Source organism: Panthera leo, chromosome D4 (genome assembly GCF_018350215.1).
Source record: "Panthera leo isolate Ple1 chromosome D4, P.leo_Ple1_pat1.1, whole genome shotgun sequence".
NCBI lineage: Eukaryota > Metazoa > Chordata > Mammalia > Carnivora > Felidae > Panthera > Panthera leo.
Genome location: NC_056691.1, coordinates 10,494,123 through 10,519,035, shown reverse-complemented (window position 1 = coordinate 10,519,035; position 24,913 = coordinate 10,494,123). Strand labels below are relative to the sequence as shown.

General features: G+C 45.9%; 1 protein-coding gene across 2 annotated transcripts in view; it reads left to right on the top strand.

The window, feature by feature from the left end:
• KANK1 (KN motif and ankyrin repeat domains 1) overlaps positions 1-24,913 on the top strand; it is a 211,079-nt gene that overhangs the window by 133,250 nt on the left and 52,916 nt on the right. For both annotated transcript variants that reach the window (XM_042912049.1, XM_042912047.1), the window contains exon 3: positions 9,462-9,581. In XM_042912049.1, coding sequence (XP_042767983.1) covers positions 9,545-9,581 — 37 coding nt within the window. In that variant the 5' untranslated portion in view covers positions 9,462-9,544. The remainder of the gene's footprint in view (positions 1-9,461; positions 9,582-24,913) is intronic.

Here is a 24,913-nt window from a genome sequence, read left to right as displayed (position 1 = left end):
AAACGCTGAGGTCAGGGTTTTTTGTTTTGCCTCTAAGTGGCCATTTGCTGTTCTTTGAAAAGATTTTCCTTCCTTTATGGAGTTGTTTGATACGCCATCGTGGGACTTGGTGGGAGCACTGATGTGTCTGGCTGCTTCCGGGCCCCGTCCTCATTTCCCATACTCCCCCAGCTGGCCCTTACCTGTTGTTCACTCCTCACCTTCAGTGACGTTTCCCTAGAGATGCTTCTGAGGACCGCCCATCCCACCCGGCTCCATTGTCCTCATCTTCAACCCTAAAAACGTCGGCCTTCGTATTCTCACTCAACACCTATTTTTTCCTCCCTTGTGGTATTTAGCGTAAGGTTAATAATTTGCTCGTGTGTGTGTGCGTCACTGTGTGTGAAATTCCTGCCTCGAAGCCCCAAGAAGGCAGGAACTGGGTTTATTTTGTTGACCCCTCAAGTTCCAGCAGTGTGCCTCTTCCATGCTGAGCGCCCAATCGTTATTTTTGGGGTAAATGAATGGCAAAAAGTTAGGCCTCTTGGGGATGTTTTATTTTTATTTTTATTAATGTTTATTTTGAGAGGGCACACGTGGGAGAGGGGCAGAGAGAGGGAGACAGAGGATCCGAAGCGGGCTCTGTGCTGACGGCAGAGAGCCCGATGTGGCGCTTGAACTCAGCAATCATGAGATCACGACCTGAGCCGAAGTCGGATGCTTAACCGACTGAGTCATCTAGGTGCCCCTTGGGTGATGTTTTCTAAATCAGTGGGGGCCATTTTCTTAAAATCAGTGGACATTCTTGGGGCGCCTGGGTGGCTCAGTCAGTTGAGCGTCTTACTCTTGATCTCGGGTCAGGTCATGATCTCGCGGTTCGTGGATTTGAGCCCCACATCAGGCTCTGCACTGACAGCATGAAGCTCTCTTGGGATTCACTCTGTCCTCCCTCTTTGCCCCTCCCCTGCTCTTGCACTCTCCCTCTCTCAAAATAACTAAAATTAAAAAATTCAATCAGTGGACGTTCCTGGCTCTTGGAGCCTTAGGATATATTTTTTCTCAGTTAACCCACCTTTTAAGGCAGTGGTTTTGAGAACCTTAGGCCTGAAACAGAATCACCTGGGGGACTGGTTAAGATGCAGACCCCAGCAAAGATCGTGATTCAGTAGGTCTGGGATGCATTTCCAAGAAGTTCCCAGAACATCCAAGCTAATCCTGCTGCCAAGGAACCACACTTTGAGAGCCTTTTGCTTGAAGATGAAGCACCTAAAGATGCGTTATCCCTGTTGGCTTAGTGACAGTCCCAGGCACCCTTCAACTCACCATTCAATTACTTTTGATCAGTTTCGGAGTAATCACAGAGAATATCCTGTAGGAATCCAATCCCAGAGGAGTTCGAGGCAAAATGCCTGCTACAGCAGTAAATAAATGAGAATTTCACATTTAAAAAAAATTAAAATAGGAAATGACCAAAATCCTTTCAAATGACAGTAAACTAATTCTCTTACAGCTGTGGCCATCACATGTGGGTTCTTTAATATTTGAATCGGCAAAAGCACTGACATCTTAACTCAAAACTAGTAGCAATGGAGATGCTTGCTAAGTAAGAGCAAGATTTCACTGATGAGAACAAATTTATAAATGAAAGGGTTAGGTCTCTGCTGTGGTCTGTTTTCCCTGCACCCTTTAGAGATGAACCAAAGCAAATTGGTAAGTTCTATTTCGTGTGCCTATGCAGAGTCGTAAAAGCAGTTTCCTCTGAAGTCAACAAAAAACATAAAGGTGATAAGCTTTAAAAAAAACAGCTTCAACACTTCTGACTCTCATTTGTCTGCCCGTCCGTTGCCCCGTTGTTTTGCAGAGAAAAACAGCTAGTTTTCAGCCTAGGTGGTTATGATCTGATAAACTCTGATCACTGAAAATTTCCTGGAAAGAAAATTTACCTTCATTTTCTTCAAGTGTTCAGGAAGCTGTGTGGATTCCAGCAACCCGGCTGGAGCAGAGCCAGGCTGGGCTCTGAGCGTCTGCAGGCTCTGAGGTGCCTTTAACCTTTTGGAGGAGCATTGTTCGTATACACACTCGCAGAAAGTGGATGTGGATGGGCAGGGGGGGGGGGGGGGTCTGGGCGAGGGCTGGACACGCCCACACCCACTTTGGGGCACAAGGAGGCAGGTCTTAACACGGGAATTCTTTTCAAATAATGCGGAAAAGAGGAGTCAGGAATTGGCTGTTAGTACAGCTCATCTGTTAAATATACTGTGAAATCTAAAGTCTCTTTCAGCCCAAAGCACAGATCCAGTTAGACTGTTTGGGGCATGGGGGCAGGTGGGTGTCTTATTTGCTCCTTGCTGTATCCTTTGTGCCAACAACAGTGCCTGGCACATGACAGGGCACTTGTTAAATGAATAAATGAATGTGTTTATTATTGCTTCCTCCATACATTCTCTTTAATGTCTGCATTTCAACTTGTTCCTGAGACAGAAACACTTCTTCTGGCCTCTTAAATATCACCCCAGAGAATAAGATTGTAAATATAACTGTTTCAACAAGCGTAGCGTAAAATTTTTATAATGGGGAGAACCCAATTGCCTTTCTATGCTATAAATGAAACTAGCATCCAGGACTCTGATTTAGATCTTGATGGATAATTGAGATTTCTTTCCAGCAAACCCTCCCCCCACCCCCACCCCCATACCAAGAAAATTATCCCCTGTGTTTGAGAAGGGTAAATGGGGTTGGGTCATAATTAGGTAATTTGGTTGGAAAGTGACCAAGAGCTGGTTAACATTACCGCCACAATTCCTGTGGTAGGAGCCAATACCAGAAACCCCCAGAAGATAATCTGATAATGAACGATGGCCAAAGTTTGCACTCAAACGTACTTTTAATTAAGTTACTTTCAATTAAACTCTGGACAGAAATATCTGGGCAGTCATCGAGGGTGTATAATAAGTTAGACAGGTTTTTGGATGGTTGTTTGAAAGACTGCCTTATTTAAAGAAATAAATGAGCTTTGCATGTTTTATTAGGGTAAAGGGGTGTGTGTGTGTGTGGACTTTGGCTTGTAGACTGTATTCTTCTTAGCTTTCTCTTGAGCACTCAGGCCTTAGTCCTCTTTGTTTTACCATAACTGAGCTCCTAGGGAAACAGACATTGCTCTAGCCACAGCCCTACTTGTCATGTACTCTATTCTTTTTTTTTTCAAGGTTTTATTTTATTTTATTTTATTTATTTTTGAGAGCATGGGAGAGCAGGGGAGGGGCAGAGCAAGAGGGAGACAGAACATCCCAAGCAGGCTCGGAGCTGTCAGCACAGAGCCCTGAGCGGGGCTCAAACTCACAAGTTGTGAGATCATGACCTGAGCTGAAGCCAAGTGTTGTACACTTAACTGACTGAGCCGCCCAGGTGCCCCAAAATTTTTAAAGTAATCTCTACACCCACCGTGGGGCTCAAAGTCACAACCCCAAGACTAAGAGTTGCATGTTCCACCGACTGAGCCAGGCAGGCACCCCACCATGCACTTCCTTATCTCTTGACTTTGCATACTCTGTTCCTTCTGTCGAGAATGCCCTTCTTTGTCACCCTGGAAAACATTCATTCATCCTTTAAGACTTTGGCCACGTGGTCTCTTATGAATACATTTTTGGCCATTCACAGCCTGTTTGGGCAAGGTAAGACCATCTTGCTGTGGATTAGAATTAACTGCGTGTACACTGCTTTTCCAGTGCTTTGTCCTTTGTCTGTCTGGCTGTTTCTGGCACTAGTGTGTCAGCCTCTGAGAATGATGCGGAGCTTTCGTTTATCTGCTGCCTCCAAGTAGAAAAGGAAGAGTGGCTGGTACCAATTCTAAGAGTTGCAGGTCTTTAAAACGTGTTGAAGTGACAAAAATACACATAGAGTCCTCACACGTTGAAGAGAAAGAACCTCAGGGGGGCCCCTGAGTGGCTCAGTCGGTTGAGTGTCTGACTTCAGCTCGGGTCACGATCTTGCAGTTTGCGAGTTCGAGCCCCGCATCGGGCTCTGTGCTGACAGCTCGGAGTCTGAGCCTGCTTCTGATTCTGTGGCTCCCTCTCTCTCTGTCCCTCCCCTGCTTGCTTGTATTCTCTCTCTCTCTGAAAAATAAATAAACATTAAAAAAAAAAAAAAGAAAGAGCCTCAGCTGGTCATGATGGCCACGTCAGCACTGAGAGATTGTGAATGACTATTTTTTCTGTCTTTTCCAGAGTTTAGGTATAACTATGTTGTTAATTTTGTGAAGCAAAAGAAACAATACTATGACATGTTGTAGACGAGATTCCAGAACGTGTACATCAAGACGGTGGTTTCCCCTCTTAGCACTTGTCACTTGAACAGGAAGGTTCTTATTCCAATTTGACTGCCCTGATTCTGTCCATTTTTGAAATTACTATGATTCCATTGGGAGCCTCCCACCTAACCCTGAGCGGGGGAGCATGTTGGTCAGGTGAAAAAGTACTTAATGTATTGAGTCAAATGACATCCGTAGTACAGTCTAAGGAACAAGGCGGATAGCCACATGGACGAGTATCCTGGGGAGTCCCGATCAAAGTGTGATGGGCGCATACGATGGCCTTTCCTATGTGTCATGTAAGTCCCTCCTCAGGCTCTTAAACATGTAATCTCAAGGAGTAAGACGGGAAATACAGTTGCTTCGAAAACAAATGCCGTAAAATTCTGAAACATAGCTTTCTTTCTAAAAGGAATTTAAGTATCCTTTCAGTAAGCGTATACATCCCTCAGGTGAGGGCCTTGAAAGGTTCCCCTTATTTAGGTGCATACATTTTTACTTCTTAAAGCAACAGGGCCCTTACCCACGAGGGCTGGAGTGTGGGCTCTAGGGCTGGATTGCTCACCCCTGCACTTGGCTCTGGCACTTCCTAGTTCTGTGAGCCAGGCATGTGTTTTTTTTGTTTGTTTTTAATGTTTATTTATATTTGACAGAGAGAAACAGAGCATGAGCGGGGGAGTGGCAGAGAGAGGGAAACACAGCATCCGAAACAGGCTTCAGACTCCAGGCTGTCAGCACAGAGCCCGATGCGGGGCTTGAACTCATGGACCACCAGATCATGACCTGAGCCAAAGTCGGACGCTCAACCAACTGAGCCACTCAGGCACCCCTAGCCAGGCGTGTTCTGACCTCCCTATGCCTGAGCCTCCTGTTTGTAAAATGGGGAGAGAGAATTTTTAGTAGCTCGCAGGGTTATTGTGAAGTTTGAATGAGGTGATAACTGTTAGGTGCTTTAAAAAATGCCTTGAATGTGGGGCACCTGGGTGGCTCAGTTGGTTAAGCATCCAACTCTTGATTTCAACTCAGGTCATGGTCTCGTGGTTCATGAGATCAAGCCCCACATAGGACTCTGTGGTGACAGCGCAGAGCCTGCTTGGGATTCTCTCTCTCTCTCTCTCTCTCTCTCTCTCTCTCTGCCCCCTCCCCCACCTCTCTCTCTCTCTCTCTCTCTCTCTTTCTCTCTCTCTCTCTCTCTCTCTCTCTCTCTCTCTCTCTGTCCCTCTGTCCCTCTCCCACTCATGCCCCCCCCAAATAAATTTTAAAAAACCTAAATGCCCTGAATGTAACATAAGTTCACAAATTCTAAGATGCACATTTTTCACATTCTAACATTTCTGAGATGAGGATATATCCTACAATTAATATAATCTTAAGCATTTTAAGACTGTTTAATTAGCAACATTAGTTTTTAATCAGTGCTACTTAAAGTAATGGTGTACCATAGAATGGATACCATTTATATCTCAATAACTGATAAGAGTAAGAGCTCAGTGAATACCAGCTGTCATCTGCTTGGTCATCAGCAGTGTCCTCGTCGTCATTATCTGGGCTCTTAACCAAGGCGGTGGCATTTGGTTGGTTGCCAGAGCCAGTCTAGGGTATATGTCAAATCTCAAGTTCATCTATCTGTTTTCACTAATGCTTTCTTAGAGAAGACCCAGTGGGCTGTTCCTCCTGTTGGTTTCGTATTGAACTAATGTCATGCGTTTACGGGATAAATTCATGCAACGTCTACATTATTCTCTGCGCTGCGCTCGGGGCGCTACTAAAATGTTCTTCAGATTTGTCGCTTGAAATAGAGAAGACGACAAATTCTTTATTTTCTGTATTGATGTATTTCCCTAGAGGCTTTCAAAGGAGTGCTTTTTCTTAGTGAGCTCAACTAAGCCACCATTGTCCCGCTTAAGATTTACTGGTTTGCAGCCTTCTCTGGGGAAGAAAAGAAGCAGTTTATTGATCTGTAACAGAGAATGGAACATGGCCAACCCTTTTCTGGTTTATATAATGCACTGACATAAGAATCTGCATATCATTAAGAAGACTAAGTCCTCACAGTTTGAGGCCACCTGTCAGGCATGAACAATAACTGGGAAAAATCAATACACCATACGAAACTGTTGTTTTTGCATAGACGCTACCCGGATCCCCACCCGGTGACACATATCTTATTATATTACCGGTGGCATGCTTGTTCCCTTTTTGAGGTTTCTCCTTCCTTTTGATTTTATCGTTTGGTTTGGGGGAGGGTGGGAGAGACCAGTTTGGATCGGACATAAAGATTTTCCGCCAGGCGAAGGCTCTTCACTAACAGGAGGGGACCTTGGACCAAAGTTTATGAAGCTTCACTCAGGAGATTCTGGGCATATCTCCATCCAAATACCTTGACACCTACTTCATGCACCCATAACACATGCAGCCTGTTTCTTCTTGCCTTCTGTTTGCCCTCACGAGTTTAAGGGGTGGTATTTACAAGCCATTCTGAAGCAAGAGCACCAGCCCAGCGCACCGATCTAGAAAGGGGTCACGAATCAGCTTAGATTTGCTTTTGTTGGCTTTCAAAAGTGTAATCAGTTGAAGAATTTCAGAAGCTGGGCTTCTGTCCTCTGTCCCCTTATCTCCCTGTTCCCTCTCTTCCTTCTTCTCTCCCAGTCCCCACATTTTTTTTTTAAACGAAGCTACATTTGCCAGACCTGTGTAGTCATTCCTATTCTTAAAGGTAATGCTCATTGTATCCCTAAAGCCAGCTCTGCCCGCACGGAGGTTACTGCTTCCCAAGCTCAAGGCCATGGACCCGGACCAGTGCCTGTTTCCAACAGAATGTCAGGTGACTGCAGAGAGATCAGAGCCATCCTTTCCTCCTGGTGTGCTGTCACACACCAAGTGGGGACCAGCAGGGAGCTTCTCGGGGGATGCTGAGAATCCGGTCTCTGCCGGTGGGCGGAGTGGCAGTCCCCAAAGCTGGAAAAGCCAAGCAAGGGAACTGTAAGTAGTTCGCTTTGAACTACAAGCGTAAACCCATTCAGGCAGCGAAGACAATTTCACTAGCTCTTCAGCTAGCGACTGTCACTGTGTGATCACAGAGATCAGCCATTTCCTGTGCCTTCCTTCTATGTACTTGGATTTCTCACTTCTTATACTCTCCATGACTGTGGCCTCATAGTTCCCTTTCACGTTGCATTTTGAAAATTCTTTCTTCTTTCTCCCGTGCACTTGAAAGCAAATAAAACCAGAGACGGGAAGTCTCCAATCTTTTTTTTTTTTTTTAATAGTTACTATTACAAAAGTAACAAAGGAGCTAAGTTCTTCCCTAATTGAATCAGCCAGGGGCAACCATAAGGAACATTTTGGTGTATTTATTTCTTGGAGTTTTAAATCAATGTGTAAATATGTACATATTTTTCACAAAATTGGGTTTATGACAGAATACAATTTTTATCGATGTTCTTTGAGTATTTTACTACATTATTGAAAGCTCTTAAGTGATTTCACTGGCTGCATTAGACGTGTATATGCGTATGTATTAGCATTTTGTTCTTTTTATTTTATTTTATTTTATTTTATTTTTTACATTTATTTATTTTTGAGAAACAGAGAAACAGAGCACACGTGGGGAGGGACAGAGAGAGCAGGAGACAGAAACCAAAGCAGGCTCCAAGCTGTCAGCACAGAGCCCGACACGGGGCTCGGACCCACAAACCGTGAGATCGTGACCTGAGCCGAAGTCGGACGCTTGACCCCCTGAGCCACCCAGACACCCCAGCATTTTGTTCTTTTGGGGAGGTCACTGCGGGTTTCTGAACCGACACCTGAATTCCCAACTTGGAATTTGTTAGATCAGTTTCTTCGGGTTTTGTGGGTCTGGAGTTAGGATCTGGGCACAGTGGAAATGGACTGTTTTCCTCTGTACCATTGTTTGCTTTCCTTACCAGCATTTTTCAAAAGGCGTTTTGAAAAAGCAGAGGTTAGAACAATGTTCCCTTCCTGTTACTCTTGTTGTTTCTTTTTTGTTTTAAATTTTGTGTTTCTACTATGTCTTATAGTAGTAATCTCAGTTAACTTTTTTTTTAATTTTTTTTTTAACATTTATTCATTTTTGAGACAGAGAGAGACAGAGCATGAATGGGAGAGGGTCAGAGAGAGAGGGAGACACAGAATCCGAAACAGGCTCCAGGCTCTGAGCGGTCAGCACAGAGCCCGACGCAGGGCTCGAACTCCGGACCGCGAGATCATGACCTGAGCCGAAGTTGGCCGCTCAACCGACTGAGCCACCCAGGCGCCCCTCAGTTAACTTTTAAATAGAGGATCAATATAAAGTAAGACATATGGTGCCCATCGTGACCCCTGATGTTTCCAAACTATGTGCTATACTGTCATTCGAAGGTTATCCGACAGGACCGTGGGAGATATTGAAGACTTTTTTAAGAGGGGAGCTGACCAGCTCAGATTTATGTTTTAAAAGACCGAGTAGGCAAAAGACTTTGAGATACCTCAGAAGGGTTCCCGTGAATCAATCCTTTAAAAATGTGAAGGCTTGCTACAACAGCAACTACCTTGAAGGTGTTGAGCCAGCGTCTGGAAAAGACGTTACATTTAAGAACCACAGATGGTCAGGGCGCCTGGGTGGCTCAGTCGGTTGAGCATCCGACGTCAGCTCACGTCATGATCTCTAGGTTTGCATGTTCAAGCCCCGCATCAAGCTCTATACGGATAGCTCAGAGCCTGGAGCCTGCTTTGGATTCTCTGCCCCTTCCCTGCTTGTGCACTCGCTCTCTCTCTGTCTCTCTCTCAAAAATAAATTTTTTTGTAAAGTACCAAAAATGGTTTGTAGTGGATTTGCGGTAGGCTAGGGAATGATGCCCCTGAGGAGGCCCTTGGTATTTGAAGGCCACCTTCCTAAAAATGTCACGTTTCTGGAGAACCATTTCCATCTCCGATAAGAGTATCGCGTCTAGAGCCCTGCTCTGGGTGCCCGTCCACAGGCACATCTGCCGGTACATGAATCTCAGCACCGAGTGGCGGGGCCAGGCCGTCATCACCCCCATCCACAGGCCACCTCTCCCCGACTCCCAATTTGCTCTCTCCATTAGCAGCCATCTTTGTAAACAGACATCTAAGATTTAGTGTTGTACGTATTTTTAAATGATCCATTTTGATGGGGCTGTCTTCATTGTTTCAGGTTGATTGCGTTTGGGAACTTGATGCATAAAATTTGCATGATTCCTCACTCCTTTCTGGATCTGTCATTGGACTCCAGCCAGCATGGCTCACGCCACAAAGGTTAACGGCTGTGCCTCAGGTAACTCAACTCTGGAGAGAGAGAGAGAGAGAGAGTGTGTGTGTGTGTATGCCTTTGTTCAAACTGATTTCTTATGTCTTTTTCAGCAATGGGTAGATAATAGCAGGTTGTCTAGGTAACTGGACTTAGAAAGCAATTTTCTATCCATCGAAGCTAGGTTGGTTTTTTTTTATTTTTTTGTTTTTTCCAAAATCTCTTAGAGAATTTGCTTTTATCTTTAGAGCCTTTATGTGCAGAAATCAGTTAGGTAAATTATTACCCAAGTCAATTCTATTGAAGTGTTGAAAGATCAATGTAAAATCCCGAGTGCTGTTCCAAGGATAATGGGCATTCCTCTTGCCCTTCTTTATGAGGGATTGAGCGATGCGAGAGGAGATAGGTTTGGATGCCTAAAACTAGTTCCTAGTGTCCGGTCCCAAGCAGGGTTTGTTTCGTGTTGCTGCACAAAGGGACAGAGTGGCTAGGGAAGAGCTTACTTGCTAGAGCAACTTTCCCAGAGAGGAATAATCAACAAGCCATATCACGAATCATAAAGATTTGTGTTCTCACTGTTACTCTAGTTACGTTAGAGACCTACACAGGTTGCATAGCTCGTCCGGTATTGCTTGTAGAAGATGTGGGAGAAATTTATAGAACAAATGCAGAGGAAGTCCTCCTGAGAGACGACCACCTGCCCCCAATGATACGCCGAGCGTCCTTCCCTCTCTTGAGCGATCAGCCAAAGAGCAGAATGTGCGAGAACGGTGACCGTGTATGTATGCAGGAACTGTAGCGCGGTGTCTGAAACGGGGTCAGGGCTCTGCTGCTCTGAACACTGGGTCATGGAAGGAATGTGGAGTTGGAATCAGGACACCTGAATTGAGTCCCAGCTCCAGCACTAACCATGAAATAGGGGGCAGGACTGTTGTTCTGTGTGTGCGGTATCAGTAAACGTGTCTGCCTGCAGGGTTGAGACCCACGCGAGCACCAGAAGCGGACTTACAAGTGCCATGTAAGCCGGCAAGCTCTGGTAAGGACTGCGGCAGGAGGAGCCCTCTGCGGGGGGTGTCCCCAGCCCACCCGTGTGACTTTTCCTTCTAGCAGTCCTGGCTGCAAGCATCCCCTCTGACAAGAATGCGGTAGCTTTCTTGCCCCAGGCCAAACCCAGCCAAACTCCCGTTTATTCTGGGACAACCCATCTTTCTCTGTTTATTCTTCGGTTGGTCCCTTCTACTTGCCAGCTGCCAGGGACTTGTAGAGATTCTGCTCAGGACTGCTGTCAGCAAGGAAAACTGGGGGCGCCCAGGTGGCTCAGTCAGTTAAGCGTCTGACTCTTAACTTCAGCTCAGGTCATGATCTCACGGTTGATGAGTTCAAGTCCCTCGTCGGGCTCCGTGCCGCCACTGCAAGGCCTGCTTGTGGTTCTCTCTCTCTCCCTCTCTCTCTGCCCCTCCCCTGCTTCCTCTCTCAAAATAAATAAGCTTAAAAATAAAATACAAACGACACAAATCTAGCCTTTAAATGAACACTCATGGCGTACCATGATGCCAAAGCTGCTCTGTCTCTACTCCCATCCCTAATTCGTACGTAATCCTGTGAGATGATACTGTCCCCTTCACCATCGCTATCAGCCCTGTGTGATGGCAGAGAACCTCAGTCCCTTAACCTAAGTAAGGAAAGTCAGAATCATTTTTCGTGTCGAGTCAAATATTTGCTGAGGGAGGAGATTGAAACATGAAATGTCTTGAGTGTTATGAGTGAGTTTCAATCTCCTGTGATGCTCCTCCCTTCCCTCTCCTGCCCCCACTTCCCACACGTTCAGAGGAAGGGGGGCTGGAGTTAGTGGTGCCTCTAGACCTTGACCCACTGGCATGTCTAGCACATTCCTGTCTTCAAGGGTTTAGATACCTACCCCATTTGCCAATGCTCAGTTCCTTCTCCAGCCTGACTCTTCTGGAGTGTCTCTTTTCCTTTGGTTCTTAAAGTCTGATGACCCAGCTGTAACCTTTCCCCCTGCCTAGCAGGTCTGGGCACTGCGTCCAGAAACAAAGGGAAGCTCTATGATTTGTGACTTCTGGGGTATCAGGGTATGATTAGTTACTGCAGACAGGTGTCTGCACCAGGCAAGGGACAATTTTGTTTTTTCTAGTCGCCATGACCTCTGTAAGCAATCTGATTAGAGGCTCAGCCATACATAATTACTATAGTTATACACACACACACACACACACACACACACGTATGTGCATGCATATATACATATATATGAGGCCCATTTTAGAAAATTCTAAGATATAAAAGTTTAACATTTTCTTAAAAAATACAGCAAGAATTACTGGTAATGCCCCCACCCAGAAATACATGTTGCGCTCCTTTTCTGTATGGTCTTTATTTTTATTTTTTAAAGTTTTTAAAAAATTCTTTTTAATGTTATTTATGATTTTGAGAGACAGAGAGAGCACAAGCAGGGGAGGGGCAGACAGAGAGGGAGACACAGAATCCGAAGCAGGCTCCAGGCTCTGAGCTGTCAGCACAGAGCCTGATGTGGGGCTTGAACTCAGGAACCGCAAGATCATGACCTGAGCCGAAGTCGGACGCTTAACTGAGCCACCCAGGTGCCCCTTTGGTATGGTCTTTAAATTTTAAGTATGTCACACAGTTGAGATGATGCTTATAAAAATCACTATTTTTACCTTTTGTTTTCCTACTCTGTATTGCAAAAGAAATGCCTGCCCATTGTTTTAAAAAAAAAAAAAAAGCCAAACTCAAACAATGCAGATGTATATGCTGTTTATAAATATACTGTTTTGAAATGTAATTAACATAAAAACATTTACAGACTGCAGATTAAGATGGGTTAAAGAGGGCTTTATGGCCCCAAAAGGAGTCTGGCCCACCCCTTCCCCTGAAAAATCAAGGCTTTGGGCTTCCATAAAACCTGAGGAAAAGTCCCATATGAGGTTGGAGTCAGAGCATTGGCACGAGAAATGCTTTTCATGGTCTTAGGAACAAAGCAGAAGCAGAAGAAGCCAGCTGAGAAAAACACCACTTGGCCAAGCAGTGCCCTTGGCTGCCAGCACATCTGAGGTCTGACATCACATATTCGTGTCCCTGTTTGAGACTTGAAACTCAGTAAGGGACTATTCAGAGTCCTTTTACACTTGGACTTCCCCACTGAGTCCTTCAGTTAGCTAGAATAAAAGCTGATTTTATTTTATTTTGTTTCTTAAGTTTATTTATATTGAGAGAGAGGGGAGGAGAGAGAATGGGAGAGAGGGTGCAAGCAGGGAGGGCAGAGAGAGGAAGAGACAGAATCCCAAGCAGGCTCTGAGCTGTCAGCATGGACCCCGACACGGGGCTCGAACTCACGCACTATGAGATCACCACCTGAGCCGACATCAAGAGGCCCTTAACCAACTAAGCCGCCCAGCACCCCAAAACGTATTGATTTTAAAGTAAGAGCAGTTAGCTGATGCTATAATTTGTAAATTTATTATAATAAATTCCAGGCGTACAAAATGCATAAAGGTGATATGACAGGCACCTGCATACATAGCACCTGGCTTCAGAAATAAACTTGACGAGTTCATGGCAAAGATTATGGAGGGCGTCCAGCGGGGCCAGGCACTGTTCTGGGGACTCGGATGCAGCAGGGAACAAAACAGGCCTTCGGTCGACGCACCTCCTGCTTTCGAAGACCTTTCGTCTAGTGGAAGCTGAGGGTTCCTGTGGACAGAGCCTCTGGATAAAGTAGAGGACTGACTCACACTAAAAAAAGTATGCGCTGTGTATCTGAAATTCAAATTTAGCCGGGTGTCATCTGTTCTTACTTGCTACACAGGACAGTCTCACCTGGGTACCCCTTCCAGATTCATCTTCCTCCAGGCCACCCTGTCCATATCAGTCATTTGTTTCTGTGTGACCTCTTTTCCACACAATCTCTGTCCTACTTCTGTTGACTGGTCCAGTTGTGATTTCATTAATGAAAACCACTTTATTATGGTATTCCAGAGAACACCCTAAGGCCACCTGTCAGCGTGATGAGGTACAAGCTTTATAAATTGCTCGTGACTGTCCCCTTTTCTTGGGGCCAGCTACGAAGGAAGTGAGGGCCGTTGGTTAGGAGGATGGCTGTGTCTCTGCACTTTGGGGATGGGGACAGTCTGCTCTTTCTCAGGTTTCTGAAATCATGTTGTAAACTGGACGCACTGTTTACCTCTGTAAACACTAATTGCTGTTGTAAAACTTTAATTAGAGCTTAGCATCTCTTCAGAAGCTAAATGACAGGTGGCTTATTTGTCAGATGAAGATAAGAATACCTGCCCTGCCTTCTTCACAGGTGTGTTGTGAAGGAGAGAGAAAATAATAGCCATAAAAACACTTTTTTACGGTATAAAATGCTGGTTGGATGTCAGGGGAAATCACTGCCCTTCTTGATCTGCTGACTCTCTTGTGAGTTCCTGGTCCGAAAGGCACCTGTTCAGGTGCCGCTGTACAAGGTCCCATCAGATACAGTGATTTTTTTTTTTCCCTTTTTTTTTTTTTTCCTATAATCAGAGGTATTCTCCTGTTCGGTGTGTGTGTGTGTGTGTGTGTGTGTGTGTGTGTGTTGTTTATCACATCAGCTAACATACAGTGTAGTCTTGGCTTCAGGAGTGGATTCCCATGATTCATCACTCACATACAACACCCGGTGCTCATCCCAACAAGCGCCTGCCTCAATGCCCATCAGCCACTCTCCCCTACCCCCCATCCCATCAACCCTCAGTTTGTTCTCTGTATTTAAGAGTCTCTTATGGTTTGCCTCCTTCTCTGTTTTTATCTCATTTTTTCCTTCCCTTCCCCTCCCCTATGGTCATCTGTTAAGTTTCTCAAATTGCCCATATGAGTGAAAACAGACGATACCTGTCTTCTTCTGACTGACTTACTTCACTTACCATAATACCCTCCAGTGCCATCCGCGTTGTTGCAAATGGCAAGATTGTTTTTCATCGCCAAGTAGTATTCCATTGTATATATAAACCACATCTTCTTTATCCATTCATCACTTGTGGACATTTGGGCTCTTTCCATCATTTGGCTATTGTTGATAGTGCTGCTCTAAACATCGGGGTGCATAGATACGGTGATTTTAAGGCTAGACTTATATTACTGTTAATGAAAGTTAAATAAATGAAAGCAACAGATGAGTATTAGAGAGTAGCATTTTATGCCTCCCATCACCCAGCCTTATTTTTGCTAATATTTGCCTTTGTTAGTTTTTTATTTTTTCCAGATAGCTATATATTTGCTTATTTACAATACTTACCGAACTGCGTTAAAAATTTGGTGGTCATTTTAAATTCATACAATCAATTTCATAAGACCTTGATCTTCTGGTCAGTTACCTGGCTCCAGGTTTTGTTCGCCATGTGGATCTTAAATGAGGTACAAAGGCCGCTGATAAGACAGGCTCCTGGCTGAGCAGGTCGAACACTGCCGTGCCGTGCAGCCCACTCGATTGTGTAAATATTTTTCCTGGGCAGCAGCATTTCTCAAACAGAACTCTGAGCCCACTGCGGTGAACCCGATAGCGAAATTGCCTGCTGATGGTCAAGCGCGAGATCCGTTGTGTGTGTCTGTGGTGTTGGGTCTTAGTCCTGTTCTCTGAAGGCAGAACGGAAGCTGATGAGAGGCTGGGGCTGCCCTCCATGACCTTTCAGGGTGTCCTGGAAAAGTTGGCACAAGGATTAAATGCGTGTTCTGATCAGTCCTTTGGGGTCTGCTGTGAGTGGTGTAGCAGAAAAACAAAGGGAAGAAACGAAGTTGTCTGACATAAAAGCATAGGTGAGGGCCAACGGGGATCTTTTTGATTCCACTTGTCCCCACTTTCAGACCACAGAACACAAGTTGCCCAACTCACACCGTTAGTTAATGGCTAACCCAGAAGCGGAACACAGCAGTTTTCCTTGTTCCCCGCATTCTGTTGGCATTAAAAAATCAGAAGTGTAGAGTCTGTGATGTTCTGATTAAACAGATCAAGGGGAAGGTATATAGTTGAGAAAACTACGTGAAACCCAAAAGTAGGCCAGTCACCAGTAAAATGTCCTCCCTGATAGAGGTTATGGTGAAAAGGTATTTTTTCTTAGTGTGAATTAAGAGCCAAAGTAACAGGCATATTCGTATTTAGTATAGCGTGCAGCACCATTCCTTTGGTGTGTTTAATAATTGGATCTTAATTATACATTTCAACCTTAAATGAAACTTAGTTTTTAGCTTATTAAAGGCTAATTTCACCCTGGAGTTTATAAATGAAATAATGTATTTTCCTACATAGTGATGGTGTTTCGGAAGATTTTTTTTTTTTAAGAAAGTAGTAGTTACCCTCGAACTTCCTAATTTTTAAAATGCCGAGGGGCACCTGGGTGGCTCAGTTGGTTAAGGGTCTGACCTTTGGTTTCGGCTCAGGTCAAGATCTCACGGTTGGTGAGTTCGAGCCCTGCATCGGGCTGTGCGTGGCGGCACGGAGCCTGCTTGGGATTGTCCGTCTCCCTCTCTCTCCGCCCCTCCCCTGCTCCTGCTCTGTCTCTCAGAATAATTAAATAAACATGAAAAGATAAACAAATAAAATGCTGAGACCACTACAAATAGGAGGCCTTGCCTTTCAGAGTTCCACCTGTCTGGTTAAATCAGAACCGCAGAATTCATCCAGCCCCCAGAGAGCTTCTGAAGGGTCCCTCCCTCCTCAGGGCTAGCTTGTTTCACCTCGTAAGGCTTCTGTTTTGTTTTGTTTTTTTTTTAATTTTTTTTTTTAACATTTATTTATTTTTGAGAGAGAGAGAGACAGAGCATGAACGGGGGAGGGTCAGAGAGAGGGAGACACAGAATCTGAAACAGGCTCCAGGCTCTGAGCTGTCAGCACAGAGCCTGACGCGGGGCTCGAACTCACGGACCGCGAGATCGTGACCTGAGTAAGGCTTCTGTTTTAACCCGCAGCCAGCTTCACCTTATGGGCGTTGTGGTTCCAGACCTCAAGCGAGTCAGAATGGGTTAAGCATCATTCAGGTTTCAGACAGGCGATTAAACTCTGGTTAAGCCAAGGAAAGATGCCTTATCTTGCAGCGAGAGACAGCCCACGTGGATGTGGGAAGGGTAGATCCCGGCTCTTCCCGGCATCAGGCACAAATACACCCTCCATTTGGAGATTTCTGCCCAGATGCTCTCTGGGTGCCAAGAAGAAAGGAAACACACACACACACACACACACACACACACACACACACACACACAAAATAAAAGCCCAGCAGGGAGATGCGCTACATTAAAAACTTGAGCTCCTGCTCTCTTTCTAAAGCTGCAGAGTGAGGCAAAGGATTAAAACAGCCTTTCCTACAGGATTTGAATATTCTGTGCCTTGCTTACCCCCCAGACTTCCCATCGTGAGTATTGGCGTTTATTTCTGATTCTGCACTTCCCTCTTTCTTGAAGAGCTTGGGTGGGCTAGCCAACCCCATCCAAAGTCTAGCTCATTAGCCTCTTTTCCACAGGTTTGCCTTCTGTGCCCCAGATAATTCCAGTTCATCTCCTTTGTGCAGCTCCCGAGAAGGGTTTGTGTGGGCTTGGAAAATGAGCGACTTCAGCTCGCAGTTGCTGCTTTGGGGTCCTTCTCTGTACAGGGCTGTTTGATTTGCTCTGGCACAAAGAATATCAGCATAGTTCTCGAATTCACAGAGGTTATAAATTCTTGCTGTTTCCTGGCAACATACCTAAAAATTGCATTGAGTAGACTTTTCTCATCAAAACCTCCTAGGAGACCCAACCGGGAAATCAGATTTGATAGGATTCATTCAAACCCTTGAGAAATTCTCACTTGGAAAAAATGTTGGTTGATTCTGTTTTTCCTCTCTTGGCTTCTCTGCCGGATATTTTTGGAATGAGCTGCAGCTGATTTACTCATTTCCATATGCTTTAGGAAAAGTATGCTCATGTTCTATATATATATATATATATATATATATATATATATATATATATATATATATATTAACGTTTATTTTTGAGAGCGAGAGAGCACAAGTAGGGGAGGAGCAGAGAGAAAGGGAGATACAGAATCTGAAGCTCTGTCTGCACACAGCACAACGCAGGGCTCGAACTCAAAAACCGCGAGATCACCATCGAACTGAAGTTGGACGCGTAACCGACTGAGCCGCCACGGTGCCCCAGTGTGCAGTTTTAGAGGCTAAGCCTGGTTCTGGTTTGGGTTGCAGTTCGCTGTAAATCCTGGCAACAAGAAATGTTTAAACATGCAGCCCATGTGTGTCTCCTCATGATCTCAGCTGGTAGTTCTAAGTGCACAAGTGATCTCACTACTTAAAAATAAGTATTCCGCTCTCGTGAGGGTTCTTTTTTTAATACTGACCAGATTTCTAATCTTAGCAGCTCTTGGAATGAAGTTAAATAATATTCTGTAATATTCAGAAGGCCTTTCTGACCAACAGATAAGAAAAGCAGATTATAACCATGAATGAAAACTGGGTCAATGGACAGATTATGGGATTGATAGGAAGCATTCTTATCCCAGAAGTTGAATCTGTGTGCACTTATCTGTCTTGTTTGTGACAGGCCAGGTTTGAGGGACCCATAACTTTTCTCCCAGCTGGGTTGGAGGTTGTAGGCATGGTAAAGTTTCACCTTGTGAGTTCTTATTTATTCATTTATTTTTAATTTTTTTAACGTTTATTTATTTTTGAGACAGAGGGAGGGAGAGTGTGAGTGGGGGAGGGGCCGAGAGAGAGGGGAACAAAGGATCTGAAGGAGGCTCCAGGCTCTGAGCTGTCAGCACAGAGCCCGAGGTGGGGCTCGAACCCACGAACGCTGAGATCATGACCTGAGCCGAAGTCAGACACTTAACTGCCTGAGCTACCCAGGTGCCCCCGTGAGCCCTTATTTAACAGAGGCGGTGCTTAGGGGCACCTGGGTGGCTCAGTGGGTTAAGTGTCTGGCTGTTGATTTCAGCTCAGATCATAATCTCATGGTTTGTGAGTTCAAGATCCAGTTTGGGGTTGGGACTTGGGATTCTCCCTCTCCTTCTCTCTCCCTGCCCCTCTCCCCCAAAATGAACAAACATTAAAAAAATAAAGGAGGTGCTGCTTAGCATGATGTTTATGGAAGCAAGTACTGTGTGTATTTTAGGTATTTTTTCATGATCTTATCTAAGTGAACAAGTTGCCTCCCCAGAGGGATCTTCTGTATTTTGGACATGCTCTCTTTTAGGTAGAATCAAGAGGTCATCATGTGATTTTTCTGAATTTAGTGTCACAATATTTGGTTCAGTCAATAAATCCCATCAGCTTTGCAAACCATTTTGTGAAAACATTGGTTCAGCTTGTGCTGTCAGATTTTCCCATCCCTGCCCACTTCTGCCTTTTTTCTCTCAGATTAACTGCCCACAAAGTGAAGGCATTTTAAGTGTTGCTGTTCGGCAGGCACACCAGGTCTCCCGGAAGAAGAGGAAAAGGATGTTCCCGGACTCGAAATATAAGAGAGAGAGACGATGTTTCTAAGCATTGATTAGCCCAGCTGCATAATATCTTTACACCCTTAGTTACATGCGTCACCTCTCACTTTCTTCTGATTAAAGCCAGAAATGTTCCTTCTTCCTCTGCTGTCAGTGTCCTCCTCGGCTACGTCCGTGCGCCCACCCTGTATGGCTGGTTGATTTCCTTTTCCACCAGCATTCCGAATTGATTGACTGGGATGTATTAACACATCTCAGGAACACACCGCGGAGATGTTTTTGGAGGCAGCACATTCTGGCGTGTTCCCGTCCAGCTGGGAGAACAAAGACTGATTTGTCTTCCCACGAGCTGGCCAAGGAGGCATCGGTACCTGTGGGCTTTATGCCTCGGGGACCCCAGCCGGGACCCCGCCCCTGTAGGTGGTGAGTCAGCCCGATGATGTGCTGATTGTTGTCGCGTACCAGGGTGGAGAGCTGGAAGTCTGTGGGCCGGTAGGGGTGGAGGGAGAGGTTTGCATGTCAAACCATTCCAACAATGTAGCTTACAGGAAAAAAATTGCAAAACACCGATGCCCTGTACCGCCAACTTTTCCATTAGCACCACGCTTTACACGGGTTCCAAGTCTGTCCCAGGGACAGCAGCTTGGCAGTGTGAAGGGGAAGCAGTCACCTCACATCCTAAGCTTCTGTGCTTGGCTCCCTGTCACCCCGTGTGGGAAGGAATCCCACCAGTTCCTGGGCACCTTCTTCTACAGTCTCATGCATCACTCACACATGCAGCAGCTGTGGGTTCCCTGAACAGGGCTGCTTGGACGTTGTTGGGGCGCCTCGAACTTCTGGCCCCTCAGCCGACTGATTTTCAATGAAGAAACCCCAAACAGGAAATCTTCCGTAAAGGTAAAGGGGCCTCAAAGCTGGGGTTTCCCCTCTGGGACATTATTCTTTGCTCTTCTGTCCTCTGGCCACTTTCATATGAAAAAAATACTTCGCAGACAGTGGTGAATATAAGTCAGGGTGCAGTTTTGGAACAACCAGAAGGAATGATAGAAAACTCAGTAAAAATACTTCAATGAGTTCGTTCATTCGGTCGAACGAACTTTTATTTTTTTTACTTAAAAAAAAATTTTTTTTAATGTTTATTTTTGAGAGAGAAAGAGAGCATGAGCAAGGTAGGGGCAGAGAGAGAGGGAGACACAGAATCCGAAGTGGGCTCCAGGCTCTGAGCTGTCGGCCCAGAGCCTGATGCGGGGCGCGAACCTGCGAGCCACGAGATCATGACCTGAGCCGCAGTTAGAGGCTTAACCGACTGAGCCACCTAGGCACCCCCAGTAGCTCACTTTTAAATGACTACGCAGAAGTTCGTTTGGCAGAGGGACGGCTGTTTCCCTTTTTTAGTGACCTGGACCAGCCCTGAGGTCCTGTGAAAGTTGGTCTTTCTTTGCCTTACTCTCCCTTCTTTGTGATTTTGTTTTCTTAAGGATGGCTGGCAAGATTAAGGATCATTGGATTTTCTATACTTCTATTATTCTTTCTGTCTCTCCAAACATGTTCGCTTTCACGAACTTTAATCTCTCTTCCCTCCTCTTAACTCTGGGCTTTTGTTTTTGACCTTCCTTGGATAGAAATCATGATCTGTTTCTGTTTCTTTGGTCCTGATGCCTGGGAAAATCATGGGGCGCCTTCCCAGCCCTCCAGGGCCCCAGGCAGCCAGAGACCAGTTCTGGGCAGAGTTGTGGAACAGGCTGGGGCTTCTGCACCGTCCCCGCTGCTGCTCTCCTGCCCACCTGCCCTGTTCGCTTCCTAGGGGCTTGCTCGAAGAAAGCACTGTCCTCTTGCTCTGGCTTTCTTTCCCATACCTACTTCTCCTCCCTCAAGACCTTCCTCACTTATTTCTTCTAACAGGTGTTCTCAGTTGCTTCCAGGAGGACCTCACCCCTTCCTCTTCTTTATTCCCGGAGAGCCCTGTCTTTTCATTAAGAGTTAGGGCTGTGGGCCTCACCCGTCTGTCAGGATGGAGGCCTCCAGAGGCAAGAGCCACATCATCTGCAACGAGGTGTGCCCATTATGGTTTGCTCAGGCTCCACGTTCGAGCAGCACCTGTTTGCAGCACACCTGTTTTGTGCTGGCATAACACTGGGCCTCGAATCCAGAGCAAGACATGGGCGCAGGGCCTGCTTGCGTCTCTGTGCGATTGAATTGAGCCCTGCCGTTTGCCCGTCTTACATCGTTACACCTTTTACGGTTTTCTCCCAGCCTGGGCCCCTGGGGATTTTTCAGTCTGTGGCATACACTCACTTACAGGCTTCCTCCTCTTACCTCACCACTGAGTGCAAGTTCTCGTATCTCCTTTCTCCCCATCACGTGCTCTAAGGTCTGTTTGAAATGATATTGTCTGTTAAGTGCCTTGGGTTCCGGGGCAAGGTGAGCAGATATAATGTGGCCGTCCAGGGAAGATTATTGTCAAAGGTCTTTGGAAAGTTCTTTCTAGCTTCCATGGCCTCTTTCTTGTCAGCGACCCAGCCAGAGAGAGGATCCAGCCAGAGAGAGGATGTTAAGCTCCAGTCGCTTCCTTTTGCCCCGGGCTTGTTACCTAGTCTGGTTTGGCAGGCTGGTTGGAACCGTGGTTGGGAAACCGAGTTGGTGGCCTCTCAGGTTGGGAGTATGGCTGGTCATTCGGCCCGCCTTCTTCCCACGGTGCTCTTGGGGAGGTGTCTACAGATCTCTGACCCCTTTTAGGTGGCAGGTAATAAACGGTTCTTTAATTATAATAAATAATTATTAAATAAATTATAATTAATAAATTATAATCATTATCAACTATAAATTTTAATTATAAATGAGTATTAAATAGACTGTTCTTGTTTGAGGTGGTTATGGTCTTTGTGGTAATCTATTTTAAAGTCTTAATCTCCTTATTTATTTTCACGCCTCTCAATCCATTTTGTCATGGGCTGTTTTCAAAGCTGATTTCAAGACCTAGGTGAAAGTATATCGTGAGACAGTCTCTTGTACAAGTTTGAGGAAAGTAATAACCATGGGGCACCCCAGACCGTGAAGAAAGCCTGTCGTGTAGAAAATCATTCTGACTCTGGTGTTAAGACTTACATGTGTTCGAGGAAATGCACTTTGTTGAGTAAGGTATAACAAAGACAGAAGATTGGTGGTTTTTTTTTTTGGTTTTTTGTTTTTTGTTTTTTTTGGCCTTTTTCATAGGCCCATCATCCACAGTGTCCTTGTCCTAATATCACTCTCCTGGCCAGAATGCCACACCTCTGATGGGCACACCCTCCTCATGGTGACTGTGGCCTCTCTTTGGAAAATCTCCCCTTTCTAAAACACGTAAGTTTTAGAAAGAGCACATCCTTCAAATCCAGGCATGTAAAGGAGGAACCCTCCTGCAATCCCCAACGCTGCACACACCTAACAGGCCTAGAAAGAGCTAGAAGCCCTCGCTGGACCTGTCCTGTAATCCCCTTCAAGGGCTGTGGCAGAGGTGGGTGGAGAAGGAGCTGGCAGGGATGTGGAAGGGAGCTCCTCCCACGGCTCTCCCTCCCTGGAGTCAGCCTAGACATCAGCTTGTGTGTCAGTCCATCTCCGTTCTGAGAGCCCAGGAAGGGTGAAGAAGCATGGTAAGGAGTTTGAATTCTGTAGGGATTGGGAGGGAGGCACATCTACAGTATCGCAGAAATAACCCCGGCCTTCCTCAAGAGTGATAGCACAGCATCCTGATTTCAGTCTGTCTCTTTTTAAGAAGAATTCTTATACGTAGCACTTCTGCACTTTAAGTTTACCTTCATGAGGAATGGTGGTAAGGATCCCAGGCTGTTGTCTTCATCTTTTGTATGTGTGTGTGTGTGTGTGTGTGTGTGTGTGTTTATTTTTGAGAGAGAGACACAATGTGAGCAGGGGAGGGGCAGAGAGAGCCAGAGACACAGAATCTTAAATAGGCTCCAGGCTCTGAGCTGTCAGCACAGAGCCTGACATGGGGCTCTAACCCATGATCTGTGAGATGACGACCTAAGCTGAAGTCAGATGCTCAATGCACTGAGCCCCCCATATACTCCTATGTCTTTTTTTTTTTTTTAATGAAACATCGTAATAGTAACAGAGCTAAGTGAAACATAAAGTGATTAAATTAATATGCAGCACAATTAACATTGTTTTTCTAATCTGTTTTATGGTTTGCTCCAGTAAGGACTCTAGTTAATTTAAAAAGGGAAGAAGGGGGCGCCTGGGTGGCTCATTTGGTTGAGCGTCTGACTTCGGCTCAGGTCATGATCTCAGAGTTTGTGGGTTCGAGCCCCGCGTCCGGCTCCGTGCTGACAGCTCAGAGCCTGGAGCCTGCTTCGGATTCTGTGTCTCCTTCTCTCTCTCTGCCCCTCCCCCGCTCACACTTTGTCTCACTCTGTTTCTCAAAAATAAATAAATGTAAAAACAAAATTTTTTTTAAGGGAAGAAGGGGCGCCTCGCTGCCTCATTTGGTGGAGCGTGCGACTCTTGATCTCGGGGTTGTGAGTTCGAGCCCCACGTTGGGTATAGAGATTGCTTAAAAATAAAATCTTTCAAAAATAATCAAATGGGAAAGAAAAATAGTTGGTCACCTGGAAAATGGGAAAAGAAAAGGAATGGGACCAGGAATGAAATTGGATCCCGGATGGGTACCATGAGGCCCGTGCTGTGTCACACTGAGGCCTGGGAGTGAGTTCTGTTTGGCCAACCCAGGGTTTTGTTTTAATTTAATTGCCAAGATTTTTAAAATTCGGTAATTTCATATAAAAACACTAATATCTTCAGCTTCTCTTGAAAGGTCAAAGATGTCTGCTGGATGTGGTTCTTCCCCAGGCCAAGTGAGCTGGAGGGAACAGGTGCTCGCTGGTCCCCCCCCCGCCCCGCCCCAGCTGCCCTGGACCCCTCCTTTCAGTGACTGGCCTGGACTCTGAGGGTGTTTGAACTTGTCATCTGGACCCTGAGGGTGATTGTATGGTTAAGGGGCTGCCCCCAATTTGGCCCTCAGCCAGACACACTTTGAGACGCAGACCTTGTTTGGCTTAAAGCGGAGGACCTTAATTCTGGCTTCGGTATAGACTCATCTGGGGAACCTCTAAAAATGCTGATGCCTCTGGCTCTGCTCCAGGAGATTCTGATTCACTGGGGGGCGGGCAGCTCAGCGTTTTTTGAAAACAGCCCCAAGCAGTTTAATTGTGCAGTGGGGTTGAAAACTTCTGGCACGGAGGGTGCTGGTCTGGGACGTCCCAGTGTTGGTACTTCTGCCCCGAAAGCTAGAAGTGATGTCAGCGCTGTGGCCGCTGCAGCCCAGAGTCCTGACTCAGCTGTAAGATGAGGGCATGGGCTCAATCTCTGACAGGTGCGTACATCTGTTTAAAAGGAAAGAGTAACACGCAGAGTTGGGCTCCTCTGGGAGGATTTAAATTAGCCTGCTGGGCTCTGGGCGCCTGCACTTCTGGGGACACGCACTTCATGGAGATTTAGAGGACATGGCTCCCCCGAGTTTTTCGAGGTGTGGGGTGTGTGCAGGAGTAGGGACAGAGGGAGGCACAGGCCTTCTGCAAGCCTGCAGAGAAGACATGGCTGGAGGGTAAAGGCCAGCTTCAGACAGAACTGATAACTTCAGCTGGTCTGTGCAACCTAGGAGAACTTTGTCTGGGAGGCCGGGAAAACACATCAAAGGGGAAGGAACAATCCAGGGGCGCCTGGGTGGCTCAGTCAGTTAAGCATCTGACTTCGGCTCAGGTCATGATCTCACAGTTTGTGAGTTCGAGCCCCACTCTGGCTCTGTGCCGACATCTTGGAGCTGGAGCCTGCTTGGGATTCTGTGTCTCCCTGTCTCTCTCTGCTC